General features: G+C 38.7%; 1 protein-coding gene across 2 annotated transcripts in view; it reads right to left on the reverse strand.

Moving 5' to 3' along the window:
• Nucleotides 1–493: 493 nt before the first annotated feature.
• Nucleotides 494–21,816, reverse strand: part of LOC135200795 (ubiquitin-conjugating enzyme E2 L3-like) — a 21,562-nt gene continuing 239 nt past the window's right edge. Inside the window, exons 1-5 of one of the 2 annotated variants that reach the window (XM_064229440.1) lie at nucleotides 21,591–21,733; nucleotides 11,031–11,126; nucleotides 10,798–10,926; nucleotides 6,261–6,318; nucleotides 494–2,874 (exon numbers count right to left, since the gene is read on the reverse strand). In XM_064229440.1, coding sequence (XP_064085510.1) covers nucleotides 2,720–2,874; nucleotides 6,261–6,318; nucleotides 10,798–10,926; nucleotides 11,031–11,126; nucleotides 21,591–21,680 — 528 coding nt within the window. In that variant the 5' untranslated portion in view covers nucleotides 21,681–21,733 and the 3' untranslated portion in view covers nucleotides 494–2,719. Of the gene's footprint in view, nucleotides 2,875–6,260; nucleotides 6,319–10,797; nucleotides 10,927–11,030; nucleotides 11,127–21,590; nucleotides 21,734–21,816 lie in introns of those variants that run through there. The other variant, XM_064229439.1, reaches the window with a different exon arrangement.

The raw sequence follows: 21,816 nt of genomic DNA on the forward strand, positions 1-21,816 counted from the left end.
CACATTCAGTTGTTCAAAGTTTGTAAGGAGTGGCTTAAAATAAGGGCAAGGTATCCAGTATTCTCATAATGATCATGTATTGTTGACCGATATGCTTCCACAATCTTGGTTGAAGCTATGTGTAGTACATTTTACAAGTAAATGCTCTGCAAAATTTCTCATTCCCCAAAAAATAACACTATCCGTTGCATGCACTTTTCATTAGCTAAGTAGTCATAATTATTAACCCTAATACTAATTAATCTTCATTTACTGTTGATGCTTTAACGTTTAGATGTAATAATACGTATTGACTACTTGCTCAACAAGTTAATATCTTTTAGTCGAGATAAAATTTTTACTGAAACTGAATATCTTATAATAACCAAGAGTAGAGTAGACTTGCATTTATTGATATCCAAAATCAAATTAGGTAAAATAACTTTGATGCTATACAATGGCAACTTTGATGCTATACAATGGCAAAGGGTTTACGGATGGATAAAAGAAAAAATTATGTAATTTAATGCACCTGTATTTCAGTAAAATATTAACATAGTAATTCAAAGCTGAAATAAATACGCTAATAAATTCATTATTGCAAAGAACAAAACTTATGAGAGAGAAAGCTCCTTGAATCTTTTAGTAAATTTACTTATTTGGGCTTTCAAATTTAGGTTTTATTTTTCATTTCCAAATATGGAAAAATGGATTGCCTTCAAATTATATACTTTTGAATCTTTTAGAAAACTTAATTAATTGGGCTTTCAAAATTAGGTTTCTTTTTTAATTTCCAAATTCCAACTAATAAGGAAAAATGGATAGCCTTCAAATTATATACTTTAACTGTTGCTTATATAGCAGGCAATTGTCAAAACAAGAACTTACAACCTGTATAATAAATATTGTTTACCAACATAATGTAACGTTCTTGCATCCCAAGACTGTGAAGAAACCTAAAATACCAGTGCCTCTATGAAAAGATGGAGGAGACTAGCATCTCTAACCCTTAACTGACAGCATACACTTTTGGTACACATTGCACAAGCAGACGGGATCAAACAATGGACAATTTACTCACCATCTGTAACCATTTTGCACTGACATGAGACGGAGAAAAGGCGTTTGTATTTTATGTAAAATATTGTCTTATCTGTTGCAAAGTTGAAATCCAGAGACTAGTAACAAAATTGTTCAACAACTGCCCTTATATCTAAGATATCTTTACATTTTTCTTTAAATGATCTTTTCAAAAAGATACAAATCACAATAGCAGCCAATGTAGACCCATCCCCCTCAATCATAGAAAAGTTAATTTTAGATTACAGCCTGAATATATATATATGTATATAATATATAAATCAAAACTACAAGAATATGCATAATTAAAATTTTTAAACCTTGCTATCGCTGAAAGCATTACGGTATCAATATCAATTTGACATGGCTTTCATATTATCAAATGAGGTTTGAGTATATTTCCTATATAAATATACTGTCAACATACTACATATGAAGGTTAGGTACCATTTACTTACAAACTGAGGATGACCCTTCCTGTCTAAATGGATAAAAAGGAAGTTCCATCACCTCAACATATAATGGAATACTTCAAGTGTTTCTTTACGTCTGCAGTACTGTATACTAACAAAAGAAAATATATAAAACTATGATTGCAGAGTAAATTCAAGAACAAATCATGATGAAGTTGTTAAAAGTCTAACCAGCCACCTTTCTCTAAAAGAAATGTATGGCTTGAGATCTATCAAGAGTAACAAGAAAAAAAAAAAATACTTCTTGATGAAAACTCAAGATGTAACACAAACTCCAATCATACTTTGTATTTTGACAATAGTACAATGGTTCCACTTAACCTAACACTGTACCTTAAGTAAAAGTACAAAGTAATTTCCTCATGAACCATGCATGTATGCCTGAGTGACTGTCACACAAAGGACAGATTGGCATAAATGTGTTTTGGCAAATACCTATCAGACATCAATGGCACATTCATTATGATCTGATGTACAAAAAGGAGGATGATTCCCATAAGTCAGACAAGTAAGGCTCGTCACCACCTTCGGCACTTCCCAAAAGAGCAAGCCAAGCGCGTTCCTTTTGAGAAATAAAAGGAGGCCACTTTATATATATAAACATACTGGTTTGGAACCAACCTACATCACTATAATCCAGTTGTTGCTACACTGTGAAAACACTACAGTATTTTCTTTTCTCAGAAAAGTGATCTACAAAACCACTGGGAGAGGCTGCAACAGGACTTTAGAGCCAAATACTTATCTAATATTACAAAAGGCACTTGACAGACAGACAATGATAAATATATATTGACACCACAAACCCCTCTCACAGCTACAGCAAGTACAAAATATTTAAGAAATCATGAAAGTACAAGGATAAATAATGTGAATTTTGACCTACTATGCAAAATATGCTAAATCAGAAATCCTATTTAGGTACATGCTCTTTATACTAAATACTGACCTTGCAAAGAAAATCATAGGATTTATATACAAAGTATGACAACAAATTTCCACACCTACATTAAAATTCTAATCACAAAGTACATTTTGCCAATAAATAAATTTGTAAAACTATACTGTGTAGACATTTGTTGTGGACTTAGAATTAGCAACATTCCTTGAAATGCACTGGCTTTATTGGAAGTCATCGTCTACCTGTCAAGAACCTTTTAGCATCACAGATTAAACGAAAGCTGGAGTTAGTCTGCAGGCCTCTTTTCTGAATTCTTCTTCGTAAATTCTTCAGCATTTTTCATGAATTTCTTTCTATCTTTTGTATAGTCCTCTGCTAAATCTGCTCGCAGAGGGTGTTCCGGTTCAGGCTCATTTACAAGGTTAATTAATGCCTCAATAACTGAAAAAAGTAAGAAAACATTAATCGCACTTAAATAAAATAGGTTACATATTAGATGTGGTAAAGTATTTAAAATAGGTTACATATTAGATGTGGTAAAGTATTATAAGTGTATATGGTTCCTTAACTTTCAGACCTACACATAAGTGTTGCCAGCTGCATTCTCTTTTGCAAGACTGCTCTATTAGAAGTAATGCATTTTGAAAGTGTAAATCTCCTAACCTCTAGATTTTAGTGTAATGTATATGTTAGCCTGTACTAATATTTAATAGAATTATTGCTAGCTTGGAGGTTACCTTGAATGTTCACATGCCATTTACCTCCAAAGGCATCTGCACAAAGTACACCTTATATGGATGGGCCAATTACATCATTAGAACTGTAATGAGATACTGGAAAATATTTTGGCTCACTGTGTTGCCTGAAAGCCAAACGTGCAAAATAATGAAACTTTCCGAGGAGATTGATTGATTGATTGTGTATTATATGTGGCGTCACAACATCTGGGTAATTGAGGAGAAAAGACTATGATTTTGTAGATTTTCCTGGCAAGTCTCACAGGTTTTCACTAGTAATCCCACTATACTGTATTAAATGTATTGTGTATCTGTACATTTCGATGTGTTTAACTAGTACATTAGTCTCTTAAGAAATTGACCCTACTGTCAGGTTTGCCTTTGTTCAGGAGCTTACTCAACTGAGCAACCAGTCTTATGAGCTTTAGCAGTTAGGATGCAACTCCCACTGCTCTCCTTTAACAAAGGGAGGGGTTGGGGGCACTGCAGATATATATTCTGATCCCAACATACAGCTACCTTCTGTCTTACACAATTCTTTTACAGGAGCATTCCTCACTCATCCCTCATCAATAATAGATAACCCACCTTGTTACCAAGTTCAAATTGCCATTTTCATTTTGTACTGAATCGAATTGAATAGAATTGAATATGGAATTTAGCCCAAGGGCCAAGCACTGTGACCTATGTATGAAGTCATTTAGTGCTGAAAGGGAAATAGACAGTAAAAGCTTTGAAAGGTGTAACAGGAGGAAAACCTCGCAGTTGCACTATGAATCTATTGTTGGGAGAGGGTGGAAAGTAAGATGGAAGAGAGAGAATATGAATAGAGGTACAGTAAAAGGCATGAAGAGTTGCAGCTAGGGGCTGAAGGCACATTGCAAAGAACCTAAAGTAATGCCAACAGTGCACTGACACCACTAACCGCCCCCACCCCCTCATGTGGGACTTGACGGTATAACTCCATTCTGTGCTGAAGGATACTCCTGCATGTGTATACTTTGGTAAAATACATATTACTTTAAAATTACTTCAATATGGCATTCTTTTTGGACTGAAGAATGCCATGTTTCAACCATGCATTTTATTACTGTTTTGTTAATAGGTTCATTATTCTATAAACTCTGCCAATTAGTAACCAGATGTGTCAAATTACCTCAAGACTGGGATGGTTTTGTTTGATCTAGTCATAGTAATACCGTAATAGCTTTACCTGTTTTATAGGCATCTTCATTTCTCTTGATGACAAAACTGCTAGGAATCCAACTTACTTAAAACATGTATGCCAGCCCCATAAATATGGAATGCAAACTTCATTTGCTGTACAGTAATTGTTAAAAGAAGCTACAAATTTCAAAATTCATCGTACTTCTTTAAACTCTCATGGGTTGCCAGTTAGTATATTTTATTCCACATTTGTCATCCTCTTTATCTGATAATAAGTATCAGTGATTAACTGTAAAACCACTGAAGGTGTTTCCCCAGTGAATGGTCAATGTTAGTTCTAATAGTATCAAAAAAAAAAAAAAAAAAAAAAAAATTAAACACTTAAGTCCCAGCAACATCTGCAGCTCTTACTGTGTGAATCATATCAAGTGATCTTCATTGAGTGGCAGTAGGAACCGAATGCAAAAGCATTGACATAATGTGATTTGTAAATTAACTTTCTACTTTTATAGGATTATCGAATGTTATTATGATCTCTTTTGATAAAGCACAAAGATGTTTAGCATCTGATTAAATGAAATATAAATAAGACACAAGTTGGTGTAGAAAAAGGTGTAAAAAAAGTTACATGTGCGTTTAGCATTGGCTACATGGTTAAGCCTTCAATGAAATTATTAAATAAGCTGAAAAATATATTTTTCAGCTTATTTAATCATTTCATCAAAGGCAGTTCTAGTTCTAAAGGAGACCTGATCCTCCTCACATTCCGAGATAATCAGAGGAAGGTAATTGCTTGTATTTGTACTGAATTTTGCAAGGTGTAGAGATAATGAGAGTTCACTACTTTCAATTTGTAACAGTTAATTTTGAGATTATTTAAAAGCATCAATACAGATTCTTCGTCTTTACAATGAATTGAATAGATCAAGTTACTTAATGTCAAGTCAGATGCTGATGCATATTGTAGTATTAACACCACCACTGCTTTATATAACAGCAGAAATGTTGATCTACTGCTCCACAGGGTACAGTATAATTTTGCAATACAAACTTTTTAGTTTGGATGTGCATTAAATGTTACATCTTAAGACTTATGGACATTACTTTTTCTGTAAATTTCAAAAATTTGTTTTCATCAGATTTCTTCCATAAACGGAAGTGCCTATGCTTGTTCCAAAGGGCACTGAAATCCAACTAAGGAAGCCCATGAATCAACTTCAGTTATGGCCAAATTAAGGTTAACTTGAGGCATGTTGGGAATTTGTTACAGCAAATACTAGTGCAACAAACCCAAGGCCTACAGATCTAGGTGGTGTATGCTTGAACCTTCACTGTACTCTTGTCCAAAACTATTCAATGGATTAAAAAAAAAAAAAAAAAAAAAAAAAAAAAAAAAAGTACTGTACATAGTTTCACCTCAACACTGAATAATGGCGAATTTCACTTGTAGACTTAACAATACCAATAAAAAAGGAGGCAATTCAGACTCAATTTCTAACATAAAATCAGTAGATGCATATTTCCAACACTTCCAGCTTAAGCAACTTATCAGGAATAATCTATGGCACCTGCTTTATTTTTTTAAGAATATGCTGTCATCTTGAAATGTGGACATATAGTCTTTGCATACATTTTTAAGCAGATAAAATATAAACATTTTTTTTTGGATTATGCGTATCAATTTATTTAGGTTAAAAAATCCATTTATACAGCGCTAGGGCGCACTATGCTTTTCCTTGACAAAAAAAATAATGCAACAAATACTGGCAGGGCAGAATAATTAACTTCTACTTTCTTTTTACAAATCCACCGTGAACTTCTTAAACTTTCAATTACAAAATGAAGTTACCAAACGAGAACCAGTCCAAATTTAGCTGTACCATTATGAAGCTGTAATTCATTTGCAAATTCAAAGAGACTTACCTTGATCAGTTTTTGTAGCAGGTTTCCAATTTTCAGCACTAATTATCGGTAAACAGACCTGAAAACAGGTAATTAATGTATTATAATAAAAAAAGGGTGAAATTATTTATGAGAAATGAACATTATCTACAGAGCACTTTCAAAAGAAGCATATATATATACATATATATATATAGAGGGGGACAAGACACTGCTAATCTCATATATGAATGTTAATAGGAAAACAATATATGAAACTACCAGCGGGTAATTATTTTTCCTGCTCTACCTATAATCTTCAAATATCTGCCTTTTCATCCCCTCTAGTCCTAGGATTGACTTTTACAACAACATTAATTTTTCTTATTACATATATGAAAAGTCATGATCTGCCATAAGGATTCTTGCTAGACAATTCTACTATAATTTTATGCTTTTGAATAAAGCATTTGCCTTTATTGGTATTACTTTAAATCCATTGTATTACTTTAAATCCAGACACTAATAACAGCAAAAATCGGCTATGGAGGAGAGCTTTGGGTGTGTAAAGGACAAAGTAACAAATGAGTGAATTTAAAAACAAATGGACAGCAAGGGAAAAGTTATGGAAATTGTGCTAAACATCAAACTTAACTACAACCACATTTATCATATTAATGTATCAATGCTTCCCTAGTCTGTATAAAATGGAATAAGTTTACATACATCTACAATGAGTAATATTAAATTTCTCTCTCCTTGTACTGATGATTATCATAAGCCTAATGTTATCAACTCCACAGCGTCAATACAATAACTTTAGCAATGCCACATTTTACTTATTAATGTCTGCCAGACTGGTTGCTTTATTTATATCTCTATTTCCTTTAATGCCTACAATAACAGGGATCCAACAAATATGGCATTTATACCAGCTTTACATAATATGGAAAGAATACAATGTTCAAGTACTTTAATGGTACTTCAAGGCTGCTGAGAATTTTTCAATACAAACCCATCACTTATATTAGTCCCCATTCTTGCACTTCACAAATACCCTGCCACATTTCTCAATCAAAAGTACTCTAAGAGTTAAATGGTGGTTACTGTGCATGGGCCTCTATGTACTCAGGGACTCCAGAAATTAAAGAAATTTACTGTTTGCAGTCATAGTAATAGCTGCAAGCTACAACCTTGACTGCAATTAGCAGAGTTGGGAATCAGATAATCAACATGATAGGATTTTGTGCATACATTCTAACAACCCATCATTTTCATTAAACAAACTTGCATTTTCGGTGGGAGAAGTGAGAGCAGCTGAAGAAAATCTCCACATTTGATTTATATCTCTTGGGATTGAAATTATCAAGGAACTGAAGCTCGAATAGTACAACCCTACAACAAGCATTAAAGGGGTCAGTATATGCAAGTCCATGCAAAAATAAAAAAGTTGAATTCTGGTACATGGCTGTAGTACTTGCCTCTACTTAGGAAGAGAAAGGGGTCTGACCAAAATTATCTCCAATGATTTCGGTCATAAACGGAATCACTTAAGATGATCTTAGGTGTCTTCCATACCTCAATAAATTACAAGTTATGTTTTAAAATAAAACCAGAGTGAGTATCATGGCATTAATAATACAACAGATGCCAATCAAATTCAAATATATAATTTTTTCTATTCTCAGATAGACAGGGTTTGGCAAAGCCTAGAAAATCAAGATCTAAAAGTTAAGACATAATGTGGGAGATAATAGTTGAAGGAATGCCTGGCACATATGCCAAGTCTTATCCATAAGAATGAGATAACTTACGGGGAAAATATATCCTAAATTATACAAATACATTACAATGAAAAAAAAAAAAATCTAGGTAAAGTTACAGAGGAAGCCATGACCTCGACACTAATCCTTTCCAGAAGAAGCATCACGATGAGATTCAGTTGAGATCTGAATAAATTTTTTCCATAATAAATAACAGAAAATGGATTAATCCATTTTGACCACCAGTTATTACCGTAACCTTGCCTTTTTATACAAACATTACACTTAAATTACAGTTAAGTTCAGTTAAATAAAATATTGTATATATAAGACGTCCTTTTTTAATTTTAAATATATAATGTATAAAAAAAAAAAACCAAAAAAAAAACCTGGCATACGTCCAATGCGGCTGTATTACCAATGGTTGACCGCGCCATAGGCTAGGCTAGGTATAGTATGTACTGTACTGGGTAAGCACAAAACTTGTTGCTAATAATAAAAATTGAAAAACAAGACTAATAGTTACAGTAAATTAATAAAATGCCTAAAATAAGATGCTAAATCAGTCGCACAAATGCCGCTTTCTTACTTCAATAATCTCCTCAAGTTCAATTGTGGTTCTCACCATTTTCCTCTTCAGCTTGCCTCCAATGGCTGTCTTAGGACCCTCGACTGAATAAAAATACAGCAAAGAAAGCTGCACAAACTAAGGAAATATTCCTGCACAAGTACAATAGCTTTAAACAACAACGCCAACTATCAGCGACTGACTAAGACTTTACAAAACTCATATGGTTCGTTGAGTCGGATTCTAGTTTTTTGTTCGATCTCTAATGCAAAATTTACTAGAAACTTTATGTCGATATCTGGGTATTTAGAATTCTGATACTGTTGATGACCGGGGTTCTACTATACCTCAGTAAGAGGCACACTGCTTGTATTTCAAATAATTTTTACTGAATGATAAAAAAATATTTAAATGCACCAGCAATACATTGTAATTAACAAAACAATTCAATTTAATACTTAAAAGTAAAATAAAATATTATATTCATCTTACAAGGCCTAATAAAATAATCTTAATCTAAATGACCTTGACTATTACACAAAAATTTGGGAATATACAGGCAGCAGCGTACAATCAGGCAACAAGAGAGCCCAAAGTACATTAGACTAACAATTTTACCTCTTCTTTATCCCATTTCTAGTTGAATAAGTAAAAAAAAAATAAAAAAATAAGAATGATAAAAGTATTGTTACTAACATTATTCTTGTGCATAAATGTGTACATCCATAAACAACCGAACAAGAAACAACTTTTTTGATAAAGAAACAATTTTGGCAAGTACAACTGAATCGTATAACAACATCCGTTTTGATTGTATTTCAACCATCATACGATAGTAAACAATTACCTTAGTTGTTAGAAGTGACTTTACGTAGAATACAACCGATATATTTTTATGTTATATACTCTTATTTGCTATGGATAAAAGATTGCAAAGGAAATATACTACCAAATTTAAACTGCAATTTGCAGCTGATGCTGAGAAAACAATGTTTAAGCTGCTAACGACTAAAAATTACCGTACGTTGGCAACAAGGATAAAACTCCCGTAAACTTTGATATGCCATTAAACACAACCATAGATAAAATTGAGATGAAAGTATTCTAACCAAAACTACTGAACATGAAAGCACACATTTTACTGTTGTTTTCACTTTGATAAAAGATAAATAGTACGCAAAGCTGTATGTAAAGCTTGTATTATGATGAAACCAAGTGAAAATAGCAGACGGAATCGCCATATTTTTACGCAAACATGCCTCCAACACGACCTATTACAAAAAATTTATCTATTTCACAACGAGACATTCAAGTCATATTTAGACTTAAAACTTCATATAATGAAATATTATCTTCCACATCTAAATAAAATACTATCTAGATATTCAACTTCATATAATGAAATATTATCTTCCCCATCTAAATAAAGTACTATCTAGATATTCAACTAAGCAAGAAAATTTGCCCAGAGTTGAGTAAAATGCAGCAAAATAAACTCATATTCGCCATTAGCTGATTTCTTGTTTCACGCTAGGCTAACTCTTGTAATGTTATTCAATTCTCTTCATACTGAATTATCATAAGTCAATCTGGATTGAACCTAGAGAATTAACTGAAATAAATGATTACTGTACTGTATATGCATAGAGTATACTGTGTAGCGTAGGCTAGGCTACCTTTTATGTATATATGATTACCCCAGTGTAGGCTAGGCTATATCTGATAAGATTTTTCCAATGAACGATGGTTTTTTGGAACCTAAACCCATCGCAAGTGGGAGAATATCTTATTTTTCAAATGTAATGAAAGGACTTAAACATACAGCACAGAGGGAACAAAGAACTGCAACAACATTATGCTCAAGCTGAATATCATAGCCTATGTCAAAGAACATGGGGATAGGGCAGCTGGACATTTATTTGCTTCACCACCAGGACAAAATGCTTTTTCATCCAAATAATTTTTGCTTCACAATGACCTTGTACAATAGCGGTGTAAATAACATGCAAGCAAATACAGTAATATCTTTTTTTTATGCATCCCCTGACCTGTCAATGGTTGAGAACCTTGTCTGAAGGCTACACAGCTGTTCCAATTTGCATTTACAAACTAAATCCTATATAAAGAACAAAGGTTTGTATCTGTGTAGGAACAAACAGTAATGAATGTCTTTTTAATCTAGATGAATGTTTAACTCATTTTGTTTAAGCCTATGGACAACAAGAGTAGTAATCTGAACCATGCTTACCTGCCCTTTCTCATCTACATTTGGATGGTATATTTTAGTTTTAAAGTTGATCTTAGGAGGCTTGAAAGGATATTCCGCTGGAAAATTAACTTCAATGCGAAAAGCTCCTTTATTATAAGGTGGATTTTCCTGTAAACATAACAAAGTACATAAGAAACTCATCTCAGTTTAATTCAGCATCTCTAATATAAAGATCTTTAAATTATACACGTGAAGACTATGATGCTGCTTACCGGAACAATAAGACCTTGCCATGTTAATATATTACTCTCATCCACTTGTATATCACGAAAGGACTTAATCCCGGACTTTCGGATGTCTGCCAGTTCCTGTAAAAACAATATATACAATAAATATATATATACACCCTTCTCCCAGTCTATCAAACCATTATATTGAAACATACACACAATGGGACCTATGAGATCATTCAGAATTGAAAGGGAAATTAACACACTAAATATAAAATAATTTCTCTAAAGATGCTGGGACCTATAAGGTCATTCAGCACTGAAAGGGAAATTAAACACAAACAGGGTGTAACAAGAGAAAGAATATAAACAGAGGTACAGTAAAAGAAAGCAAGTAAATGACCAGTCTGGTAGTTCTTAAAATTCAAAACCATTTCTTTCAAGTGATCAGATGGTAATGTTTACTGGAAATATTGTTACTGACAAACTATGTAATATGAAAACCATAAAAAATAAAATTTTTATCAAATCCTTACACATCATTATATGAATATGGAATCCTTAGACAAAATGACCTAAGCTATAAACAATGGGCGAGTTTAGTAAATAATTTATTCCATGAAAAACTTCCAAATCCCATTTTACTACTTCATAGAATTATGAGTCTCTACACACTTTTGTCATCCAGAGATCATTTCCATCAACTGAATATGCAGAAAACGATTTAATTCATATTGAATATGCAGAAAAAAAAAGTCATTCAACAGACTGGTTGTAAGAAAGAGAAAACCAAAGCCCATGTCTCTTCATACTGATGATTCTTATGTTTTTACCACAAACCCAGGAATTCACAAGCATGAGAGCAATTCCAACCCTCTAAAGTACCAAACAAGAGTCTTAGGCCCATCTCAAGCACTCAACAGAGCCAAAGTATACTAAAAAAGATGAGATTCATATCTCTCCCAAGAGCCAAAGCCCAAGGATGGCAAGATTGATGGAGGCTTTTAACTGGCACAGACAGCTCAGCCACAACTGAGAGATCCATACCCTTTAGTCTGAAGGCCCAGCTTGAGGTAGCTAGCCTTGCACCATGGTGACTGAGAAAAGCTTGGTCCAACAAAGGTACATGAGGTTATCCATGATCTACTGAATGAAAGCTCTGATCAAAGAAAAAGCTCTAGTATTTGTTCACACAGATGGTCCACTTTTTCTGGATAAGAGTGGACCACAAAATCTCTGGGAGACTAACAAGAACCAGACAGTAAAAAACCAATCAGTCTGGGATCCACATGGACTACGTGATTGTCCGAGGCCCAGAGTGCTCCATAGTTGGTTGAACACTTGGTAGGGGAAAAAGTGAAGTTAACATGTCCTAGGAGGCATCCTCCAGGCCTGAACCAGGTTGATGGCACCAGAGAACAGATTGCCGGGAGGACATGCCTCAAATCACTGGTAAAAAGCCACTACACCCATTCCTGTCTGTGGACATAAGGGAAGGTTTGGAGTGCTTATGAACAATACAGGACATACCATGATTCAAGCTTTGTAACATAGGCCAATAATTTCTAAGTTGATACCAAAACCATTCCCATGAGCGCTGAGTTTGGTACCAACCCAACAGGAATGAATGTCAAAACATGAAAAAAAGAAATATGATATTGTTATGTTACAATAAAGTTTCATACATACTTACCTGGCAGATATATACATAGCTAAGACTCCGTCGTCCCCGACAGAAATTCAAATTTCGCGCCACTCGCTACAGTAGGTCAGGTGATCTACCGGCCTGCCCTGGGTGGCAGGACTAGGAACATCCCCTCCCCCGTTTTCTATCATATTTTCTCTCTTCCACCTGTCTCCTGCGGGAGGCTGGTGGGCCTTTAATTGTATATATCTGCCAGGTAAGTATGTATGAAACTTTATTGTAACATAACAATATCATTTTCATACAATCAACTTACCTGTCAGATATATACATAGCTGATTGGCACCCTTCGGTGGAGGGTAAGAGACAGCTACTATATGGAATAGACAGGTAAACAACATAGTGTTGTAGGTATAAACCTAAAACCTTGGTTCCTACCTGATAGGTGGTAGACTTGGTGGGTGTTTGCCCAGTAGTCTGCATCACCTCAATAAACAAAACTTTAGCGAGATATAATCTATGGCCAAGAGTTCTTGTGGGTCTGCCGATGGGGTCTTACCCACTTACTCAGCAGAGCCTAAAAGGACTTTGTCAATGGGTGCTGATCCACTTATATGACAATACCACCTTATGAAGGAGCACACAACCAATCCCGACCACCTGATCCTAACCATGTGTTAGAACTAAGGATTGTTACGAGTTATCCCCGAACTCGTCACAACCACCGTAACTCAAAAAACCACTACGCACACATACATAATTTTTCAAAAAAATTATACCCAACTAATTGGATATGACGAGAATTCTCTTATGAACAACATAGACGGCCGCCCGTGCGAGCCTGAATCCTCCATTGTTCGAAGAGATTCTCGACCATATCCAAACAGAAGAACAGTATATACATTTTAAGGATTGGTGTCGGCTCCCGTACCCAGAATCGTATCTGCCGATACGATAGGACCTAGAGAAAAGCACTTCTCATACGTCACACGCACGTCTTTCAAGTAATGAGATGCAAATACTGAGTTGCATCTCCAATATGTCGTATCTAAAATGTTTTTAAGCGACATATTCTTATAAAACGAGAGAGACGTCGCAACCGCTCTTACTTCATGAGCTTTTACCCTCAGTAGTTGTAATTGTTCGTCAGGACAGACCTTATGAGCGTCCGTAATGACGTTTCTTACAAAGAACGCTAGAGCATTCTTGGACATCAGTCTTGTGGGGTCTTTTACCGCGCACCCAAAGACCTTGTCTAGAGCCTCCCAACTGACGCTTCCTCTGAAGATAGAACTTCAGAGCTCTAACAGGCATAGAGACCTCTCTGCTTCTCTGCTACGAGACTAGACATTCCTTTGACTTCGAATGTCCTAGGCCAGGGATTCGTGGGGTTCTCGGTTTTTCTTTGCTAAAAACAGGGTCTTAAACGAGCAAATAGCCGAGTCTCCCTTGAATCCTACTTTATCCTGCAGAGCTTGTAACTCACTAATTCTTTTTGCCGTCGCTAACGATAAAAGAAATATAGGCATTTTCTCGTTATGTCCTCTAAATGATGCCAGATGCGGAGGCTCGAATCTATCCGAAGACAGATATTTGAGGACTACGGTCCAAGTTCCAGTTCGGAGGTACTGGTTCCCTTAGACTTTGAAGTCTCAAAAGATCTTACGAGATCGTGGAGATCTTTGTTATTTGCCAGATCTAAACCTCTGTTCCTGAATACAGCCGAGAGCATACTTCTGTATCCCTTTATTGGTGGATACGGCTAAGATGAGACTTTACTCTCAGGAATAGCAAGAAATCAGCATTTCCGCTATAGAGGTAGAGGAGGAGGACAACTTCTTGGCTCTACACCACCTTGCTAAAGACCTCCCACTTCGACTGGTATACTTTCGTAGTGGAGGTTCTGCGAGCTCTCGCGATCGCGCTTGCCACTTCGCGAGAAAAGCCTCTCGCTCTGACAAGTCTTTCGATAGTCGAAAGGCAGTCCAGAGCGAGAGCGGGGAGGTTTTGATGGTACCTCCTGAAGTGTGGTTGTTTGAGAAGATCCGTCCTTCTGGTAGGGATCTTGGAAAGTCTACGATCCACTCTACCACCTCCGTGAACCATTCCTGGGCCGGCCAAAAGGGGCTATTAATGTCATCCTCGTCTCTTTTGACGCCACAAACTTTTTTCACTACTAACCCCAGGATTTTGAATGGGGGGGGAAAACGCGTAAACGTCCACTTCGAGACCAGTTTAGCAGGAAGGCGTCTACCATAATCGCTCTTGGGTCTTCCACGACCGAGCAAAACACTGGTAGCCTTTTTGAAATGTATGTTGCGAAGAGATCCACATGAGGAGTTCCCACAGAGACCAGAGATCGAGACATACTTCCTCGTGCAGAGTTCCATTCTGTTATGAAGGACCTGGGTTCCTCCTGCTGAGCCTGTCCGGCCTCACATTCCTTGCTCCCTGTTACGAACCTTGTCAGCAGGGAGTATGTTCCTGTGAGCGTCCAAACTAATAGATCTCTCGTGAGTTCGTAAAGGAACGAGGAGTGTGTCCCCTCCCTGTTTCCGAAAGTAGGCAAGTGCGGTGGTGTTGTCCACGTTTACTTGCACTACCTTGTCTCTCACCAGAGGTTCTAGGCTCTTCAATGCCCGGTGTACGGCGAAGAGCTCTTTTGCAGTTTATGTGCCAGGACAGCCTGTGCTGGTTCCCAGGTGCCTGACACTTCCTCTGAGCCTAATGTCGCTCCCCAAACCCGTCTCCTCCGACGCGTCGGAGAACAATACTAGGTCTGGGTTCTGTGTTTTCTTAGAGAGATCCCTTTGTTCTCTTCCAGAGGTTGCCAGCAACCACTGTAGGTGTGCCTTTATCTCCACTGGAATGGGAAAAAACGTCCGACAGTTGTCCGGTTTTCCAGCTCCAAGACTTCTTGAGGAAGAATTGAAGTGGACGGATATGAGTCTTTCCCAGTGGGAAGAACTGTTTTCCAGCGAGGAAAGCGTCCCCGGAGCTCCCCGCTCACCATTCCCTCGCTGACGTTTGATGTTTTCTCTGAAGAAGAGAGATTATCCTCAAACCGTTTTTGCGGTTCTCTCTTGCGAAGGAAAAACTCGAAAACCCCGAGAATCCATCCGAATCCCCAGATAGACTAGGTCTTGTCTGGGGGTCAGCTGAGACTTCTCGAGGTTCACCAGGCAACTCCCAACGCCTTGGTCAAAATCGAGAGTTAACTTTAGGTCCTCCAAACACTGTCTCTCCGATTCTGGCCCTGATGAGCCAGTCGTCTAGGTACCATAGAGGACATTCACTCCTTTGAGATGAAGAATCTCGCCACATTCCTCATCCAGGCTTGAAGACCTGAGGAGCTTGTGGACAGGCCGAAACCACAAGGCTCTGAACTGAAAGATCCTTCCCCCCGTCATGAACGGAGGTACTTCTTCGATGAAGGGTGGATCGGGACGTGAAAGTAGGCGTCCTGGAGATCTAGAGACACCATCCAATCTCCTTGTCGTAATGACGCTAGGACTGAAGCAGAAGTCTCCATGGAGAACTTCTCCTTCTGAACAAATTTGTTCAGAGAGCTGACGTCTAGTACTGGTCTCCAGCCTCCCGAGGCTTTCGCCACTAGAAAAAGGCGGATTGTAAAAACCCCAGGGAGTTTTGATCAGTACTAGTTCTATGCACTCTTGTCCCCACATTTGTTCCACCATCGATCGAGAGTATCCCTCAGCACAGGGTCCTTGTACTTGGCTGATAGTTCCCTTGGTATTGACGTTATGGGGCGGAGTCTTCAGGAAAGGGATACGATATCCCTTCCTTATGATATTTAGTTGAAGACGCGTCTGCGTCTATCAGTGTCCAGCCTCCACGAATCCCAGGAGCCTGGCACCTACTGGTGTTTGGAGGAGAAATGTTTTTCATTTTCCCTTTTTAAAGGGACGAAAGGCGGACCTACCTCTCTTCTCTGGAGCCTTCCTTCTTGCGGGCGGTCTGGAGATCGGACCACCTCGAAAGGGCTGCATAGAAGTGCTAGGTTCTTTCTTGGCAGAAACTAAAGCAGGTTTCTTCTTCCTATTCTGACTGCGTCAGAAGATCCTGCGTCGCCTTCTCAGTTAAAGAGTGAGCCACGTCCCTTCACTAACTGAGAAGGGAACAAATAGTCAGATAGAGGTGCATACAGTAGAGCTGCCCTCTGTGCATGCGATACTGCCTTTGTTAAGAAGGCGCCATACACCGTCCTTTTCTTTAAAAGACCTGTTCCAAATAATGAAGCGACTTCAACAGATCCATCCTGTACCGCTTTGTCGATGCAAGACAAAATGCATAACAGGGCTTCAGGGTTCGATTCCCTGTGAATCGTGAGCTTTCTTGGACATCACCCCAAGGGACCAATCTAAGAAGTTGAAGACTTCCAATACATGGAAAAGTCCCTTGAGGAGATGATCCAGTCTGAAATACTCCATGTAATCCGAGCAGAATTAAGACTAGGACCCGCCTTGAAGCGTCACTAACGTCGAAAAGTCTGCCTCTGTTGTAGAAGGGAGAGCGATACCCATATCCTCCCCCGTCTTGTACCATATGCCTCTTTTCCCAGCTACCTTGCTTGGAGGCATGCAAAATACTGTCCTGACTAAGTCTTTCTTCGACTTCATCCAGGAATCTAAGGCGTTTAAAGCCCGCTTCATCGAGATGGTGGGCTTCATCTTCAGAAAAGACGAAGGCTTCTTCGCCTTCGCACTCGAAAAGAGCGAGCGCGGAGAAGGAGGAGCAGCCGGAGTTCAACTCGTCTCCGTATTCTCCAAAACCGCAGGGTAAGTCAACACCTTATAGTTCGACAAGCCCTCCTTCTTCCATGATCGTCATCATCCGATTTTGTTTTGCTCCAACTCGTGATAATCCTGAGTTTCTGTTTCTCCTTTCCGTTTCCAGAACTTTCCTCTTCTGAGGAGACAAACTTCCTGATCGGTGAGGGGCTAAGGGAATGAAAGTCTTTCCTTTTTCCCCTTTTCCCCGTTTTGATCGACTTGGAATGGCGTCACACCCATGCGGCTTCTCTCGCGCTTTAGAAGACGTCTTGTATGACCGCTTCCCGCTCTCCGAGCGTCATATATGACTCTCTTGTTGACGTCTTGATGACGCTTCGCGTCTGGAAGACGCTTCGCTCTCTAAGGGCTTCCTACTCGGCGTCAACAATCTTGGACGGAGCGTCACGTCTAAGATCCGCTTGAAATGACGCTTCACTTCTCAAAGACGTCTTTCGTTCTCTTGTCTTACAACCTCGTCGTCAGCCCCCGTTCTCCGAGCAGGAGCGAGAGGACGAGACTTCTTAATTGGAAGTGTCACGTCCTTCCGACGGGGCGCTAACACTCCCACAAGAGATGACAGTTTTGTTCCTGAACCGCCATAATTATCTTTCTTGACGCTTCTCCTACATCTAGTGCATGACGCCTCTCGTCATCACTCGGGGAAGGAAGCATGATGGGGCGGTACTTCCTCATAAGCGTCAGGAGACGCTGACGCCACCTTCGCCTTCTTAATAGCAGACGGGGCGTCATCCGAGAAGCGCTGGGCTGGCTGGAATCATCTTGCTTCATATGACGCTTCAGCGGTCTCGATAAGTCCGACTCCTACCACCCTCGTTTAGGTGAGGGAGAGGGAGAGGACGAGAAACACTCGCAAGGAAGGCCGCTTTTCTATAGCGCCCTTGAGCTGGCTGCCATGAAGCAGAGCTAGCTGAAGGGACGTCTGACCGTTGGGGATTCCCCACGACCTCCTTAAGGCTTTCGACTTCCTTCTCCTCTGGGCATGTGAGCTTGGAAGAGGTCTAGGCCTGGGAGCGCCGCAGGGACGATCAAAACGCCCCCCCTCCACAACACTGATGGGACTCACTTCACTAAAATGTTCACTATCACTAGCCTTACCTTTCGAGTCCGCCATCTTGGACTTCATGTCTCGAATAGTCGCTTTCAGATTGGCGATTTCCGATGCCGAATCCGAAAAGACACTCTGAGAATGAGATTTATAGGGAGAATCTACAGTAGTAGGGTTAGAATTATCCGTGAAAGGCTCAATAGGCCTTGAATTCACACCTTTCAGTCGTCTAACTCTATCCCTCTCTAACTTCTTCAAATAAGAAGTCAAAGTCTTCCATTCTTCTGCATTCAAACCCTCGCATTCCTTACAAGTGTAATAGCAGAACACTGAACCCCCCTACATTTACGGCATACAGTGTGAGGATCAACCGAAGCTTTCGGTATCCTCACCCCTGCAGCCTACATTCACACACATTCTCACACTCACATTAGAATCAGACATACTGAGAAAAATCCAAAGAGTTATTCCAAAAAACAGTCCACAGTAGCGAATGCCAAACACGATCCAAATACGTCAAAAAAATCGAAAAGCCGAAAAACGTTGATCAAATGTTGAAAAATGAATCTAAGTCAGGAGGTAATAACAACAATGTTGATACCACGGCGACAGAGAAAATATGATATAAAGCGGGGATGGTTCCTAGTCCTGCCACCCAGGGCAGGCCGGTAGATCACCTGACCTACCTGTAGCGAGTGGCGCGAATTTGAATTTCTGTCGGGGACGACGGAGTCTTAGCTATGTATATATCTGACAGGTAAGTTGATTGTATGAAAACATATATCAGTAACAGTCAATCTGTATTAGACTTTAGAATGACTTCTGTATTAAACATACCACAGGATAAAATTCCAAGTCCAGAGTAAAATTTTACTGTAAACCATTACCATATTTTGTACTTGGGAAATGTCCTTTTCTTGTGTTTTAATGCATGCTTTGAACATTTCTGGTTGCTGCTTTCACTGTAAAGTTTCATATTATGCCAGCACAACTCCTATGAGCACCATATTCAGTACTACCTACTTGCCAAAACAAAAATTGGTAAATAAGTCTTATTTTGATACTGTAAATTTGTGATATAGTTTGCAAACTGTTTGCAAACAGTTTCCTGTCCAGACTTCAGTTTGTTGTCAGGATTGCCAGTTGGTGCAGTAGCCTCTGTATTTGGCAGTTTTAATGCACTTGCAGAGGGATAAGAGAAAGAAAAGAGATGGGTGATGGTTAAAAAGAAAAAAAAAGGAGCACGTCATGCTGACTTGCTTCTGGTGGAATTGAAAAAAGATGTACTTATACATACATATATGTATGAGTACGTATGTTTGTCTTTATATATAGTACTACAGACATAACATGTGTATATACAGATAAACACAAACACTAAATGTTTTCCATTCTGGATGGGAAACAAATTTTCTGCAAAACGTTTGCAAACTTTTTTCCAAACAATGTTTCCTAGTGTGGACTTGCCTTAAGGGTTCCAAGGTATCAGGGAGATGGACATCAAGAGGGACAGTTGGACCAAGCCAGGCAAAAGTTATTCAAGATGGTGATGCACTTACACCTTTACACTCTCACAACCATCCTGCCCAGCCAGTATCATGACCTATGTTAGAGTGAAGAGATGTGCCAAGAACGAAGTGTGCAAGTCTGCAATGACCATCATAGAAGTGATGACTAGGGACACTACTTCAGATCCCTTACCTAGCAGCCTACTTTGTCCTTCCAACCTTTCATGAACTACCTAGCAACAGAAACAGCTACTATGAGGTAAAAGGCTGAAGCATCAAAGGGACCTCAAATTTAATTTTGATAAAGACCACATACCAGATGACTTCCTGTTAGATGCCTTTTTTATAGATGATGCCTGCCTCTTCATCTTTTCAAGATCAACACAGATATACTAAAGGATGTCAGAACTTGGTACTACGATGGAACATTCCATATTGTAAAGGCTACTTTCATACAACTTGGTTCAATCCATGCTTTTGTACACAGAGGAGGAGCAAATGAAACAAATCCCAATCGTTTTGGGGTAGATCTAGGGTACTTATCCGCGGCGGCCTTGACTATGGAAGATGCAGTTTTTCTATGCAGTTTTACCTCCCGAACAAGAATTTCAAGTAATATTTATTCGGACGACTGTAATCAACCCCCAGGGGCGAGTACTAAACATGGCAAAAGACATTGGACGCCCCAATCCCTAGTGGATGTCATATGCGGTTATGCTCCTTGCAGTCGGTGCGGACAGCTTCTGTAGAAATACCCGTTTTGGTTCCGACGTGTAGGAAACGTACAAGACTAAGGGGAAACAACCGAGTGGACTAGCTCCAGTTTTGCCTGCTTGTTGATCCAACCTCCGAAAAAGTACTTTAACATGTCCTGACACCAGAGATGGGCACCAGTCATGAGTCATCAGTGGTGGGAGCTACACCTCAAGTCCTCTTACTCTCCTTTTGAAGTAAGCAGAAGTACTTTTTCGGAGGGTGGATCAACAAGCGGGCAAGACTGGTTCGACAGTGAGATAGGCTACCAATCACAGGACTTCGTTGTGATGTCAAAAGGGAAAATAGCCTAGTAGCTAGTATCAGGTATCCTTAACCCAGACCAATACTGTTCATTGCATAGGATACAAGGAAGCCTATAAAACGGTGGTTTAACCCGACTTGAATTCTTCAGCAGAGCGAAAAGGCAACAAATAAGGTTACCCCATTAGACAGCTCCATGTCACTGGTAGATTCGGTATCTGGTATGTAAATGACCCCCAACGTAGCATAGGTAAGGGTTCGGCTAACCTAACTTTAATTGCAAATCTGCAGACTAGGCTAATACGACATCTGAACAAATAAAGAAACGGCTCTATAACATAAATGAATAAATAAATAAAGACACCGCAATGGGAGGCGAAGCCAAACAAACATTTTCCTCCAGCGACCTGATTCCTCTCAGTTGTCACGTGAGGTCAAATCTGTTCTCCTTCAAACGGGTGTCAAAAATTCGGCTCTGAATGACCACGTAACCTTTAATTGCTTCTAAAGTTAATCACAGAGGCGAGAAACGACAAATTCCACGACACGAGTTAATAATAGAGCGAGGTTTACCTTCTGCAGCCGCCTTGTAGCCGCCATACTTGTTTCTATAGCTTCTGTAATATTGCCAGATACAAAAACAGCTACTTTTACCGTTTGCATTAACGTGGAACATGAAAAGTACAATTAATTCAGTAAAATTGGATGAGAATTTAGGTCTATGTTTAGTGCCCCGTGGTTACAAGAAGAATGTGAATTGATTACTAAAGATTATGCAATGGAATTTACAATAATGTAC

Source organism: Macrobrachium nipponense, chromosome 27 (assembly GCF_015104395.2).
Source record: "Macrobrachium nipponense isolate FS-2020 chromosome 27, ASM1510439v2, whole genome shotgun sequence".
NCBI lineage: Eukaryota > Metazoa > Arthropoda > Malacostraca > Decapoda > Palaemonidae > Macrobrachium > Macrobrachium nipponense.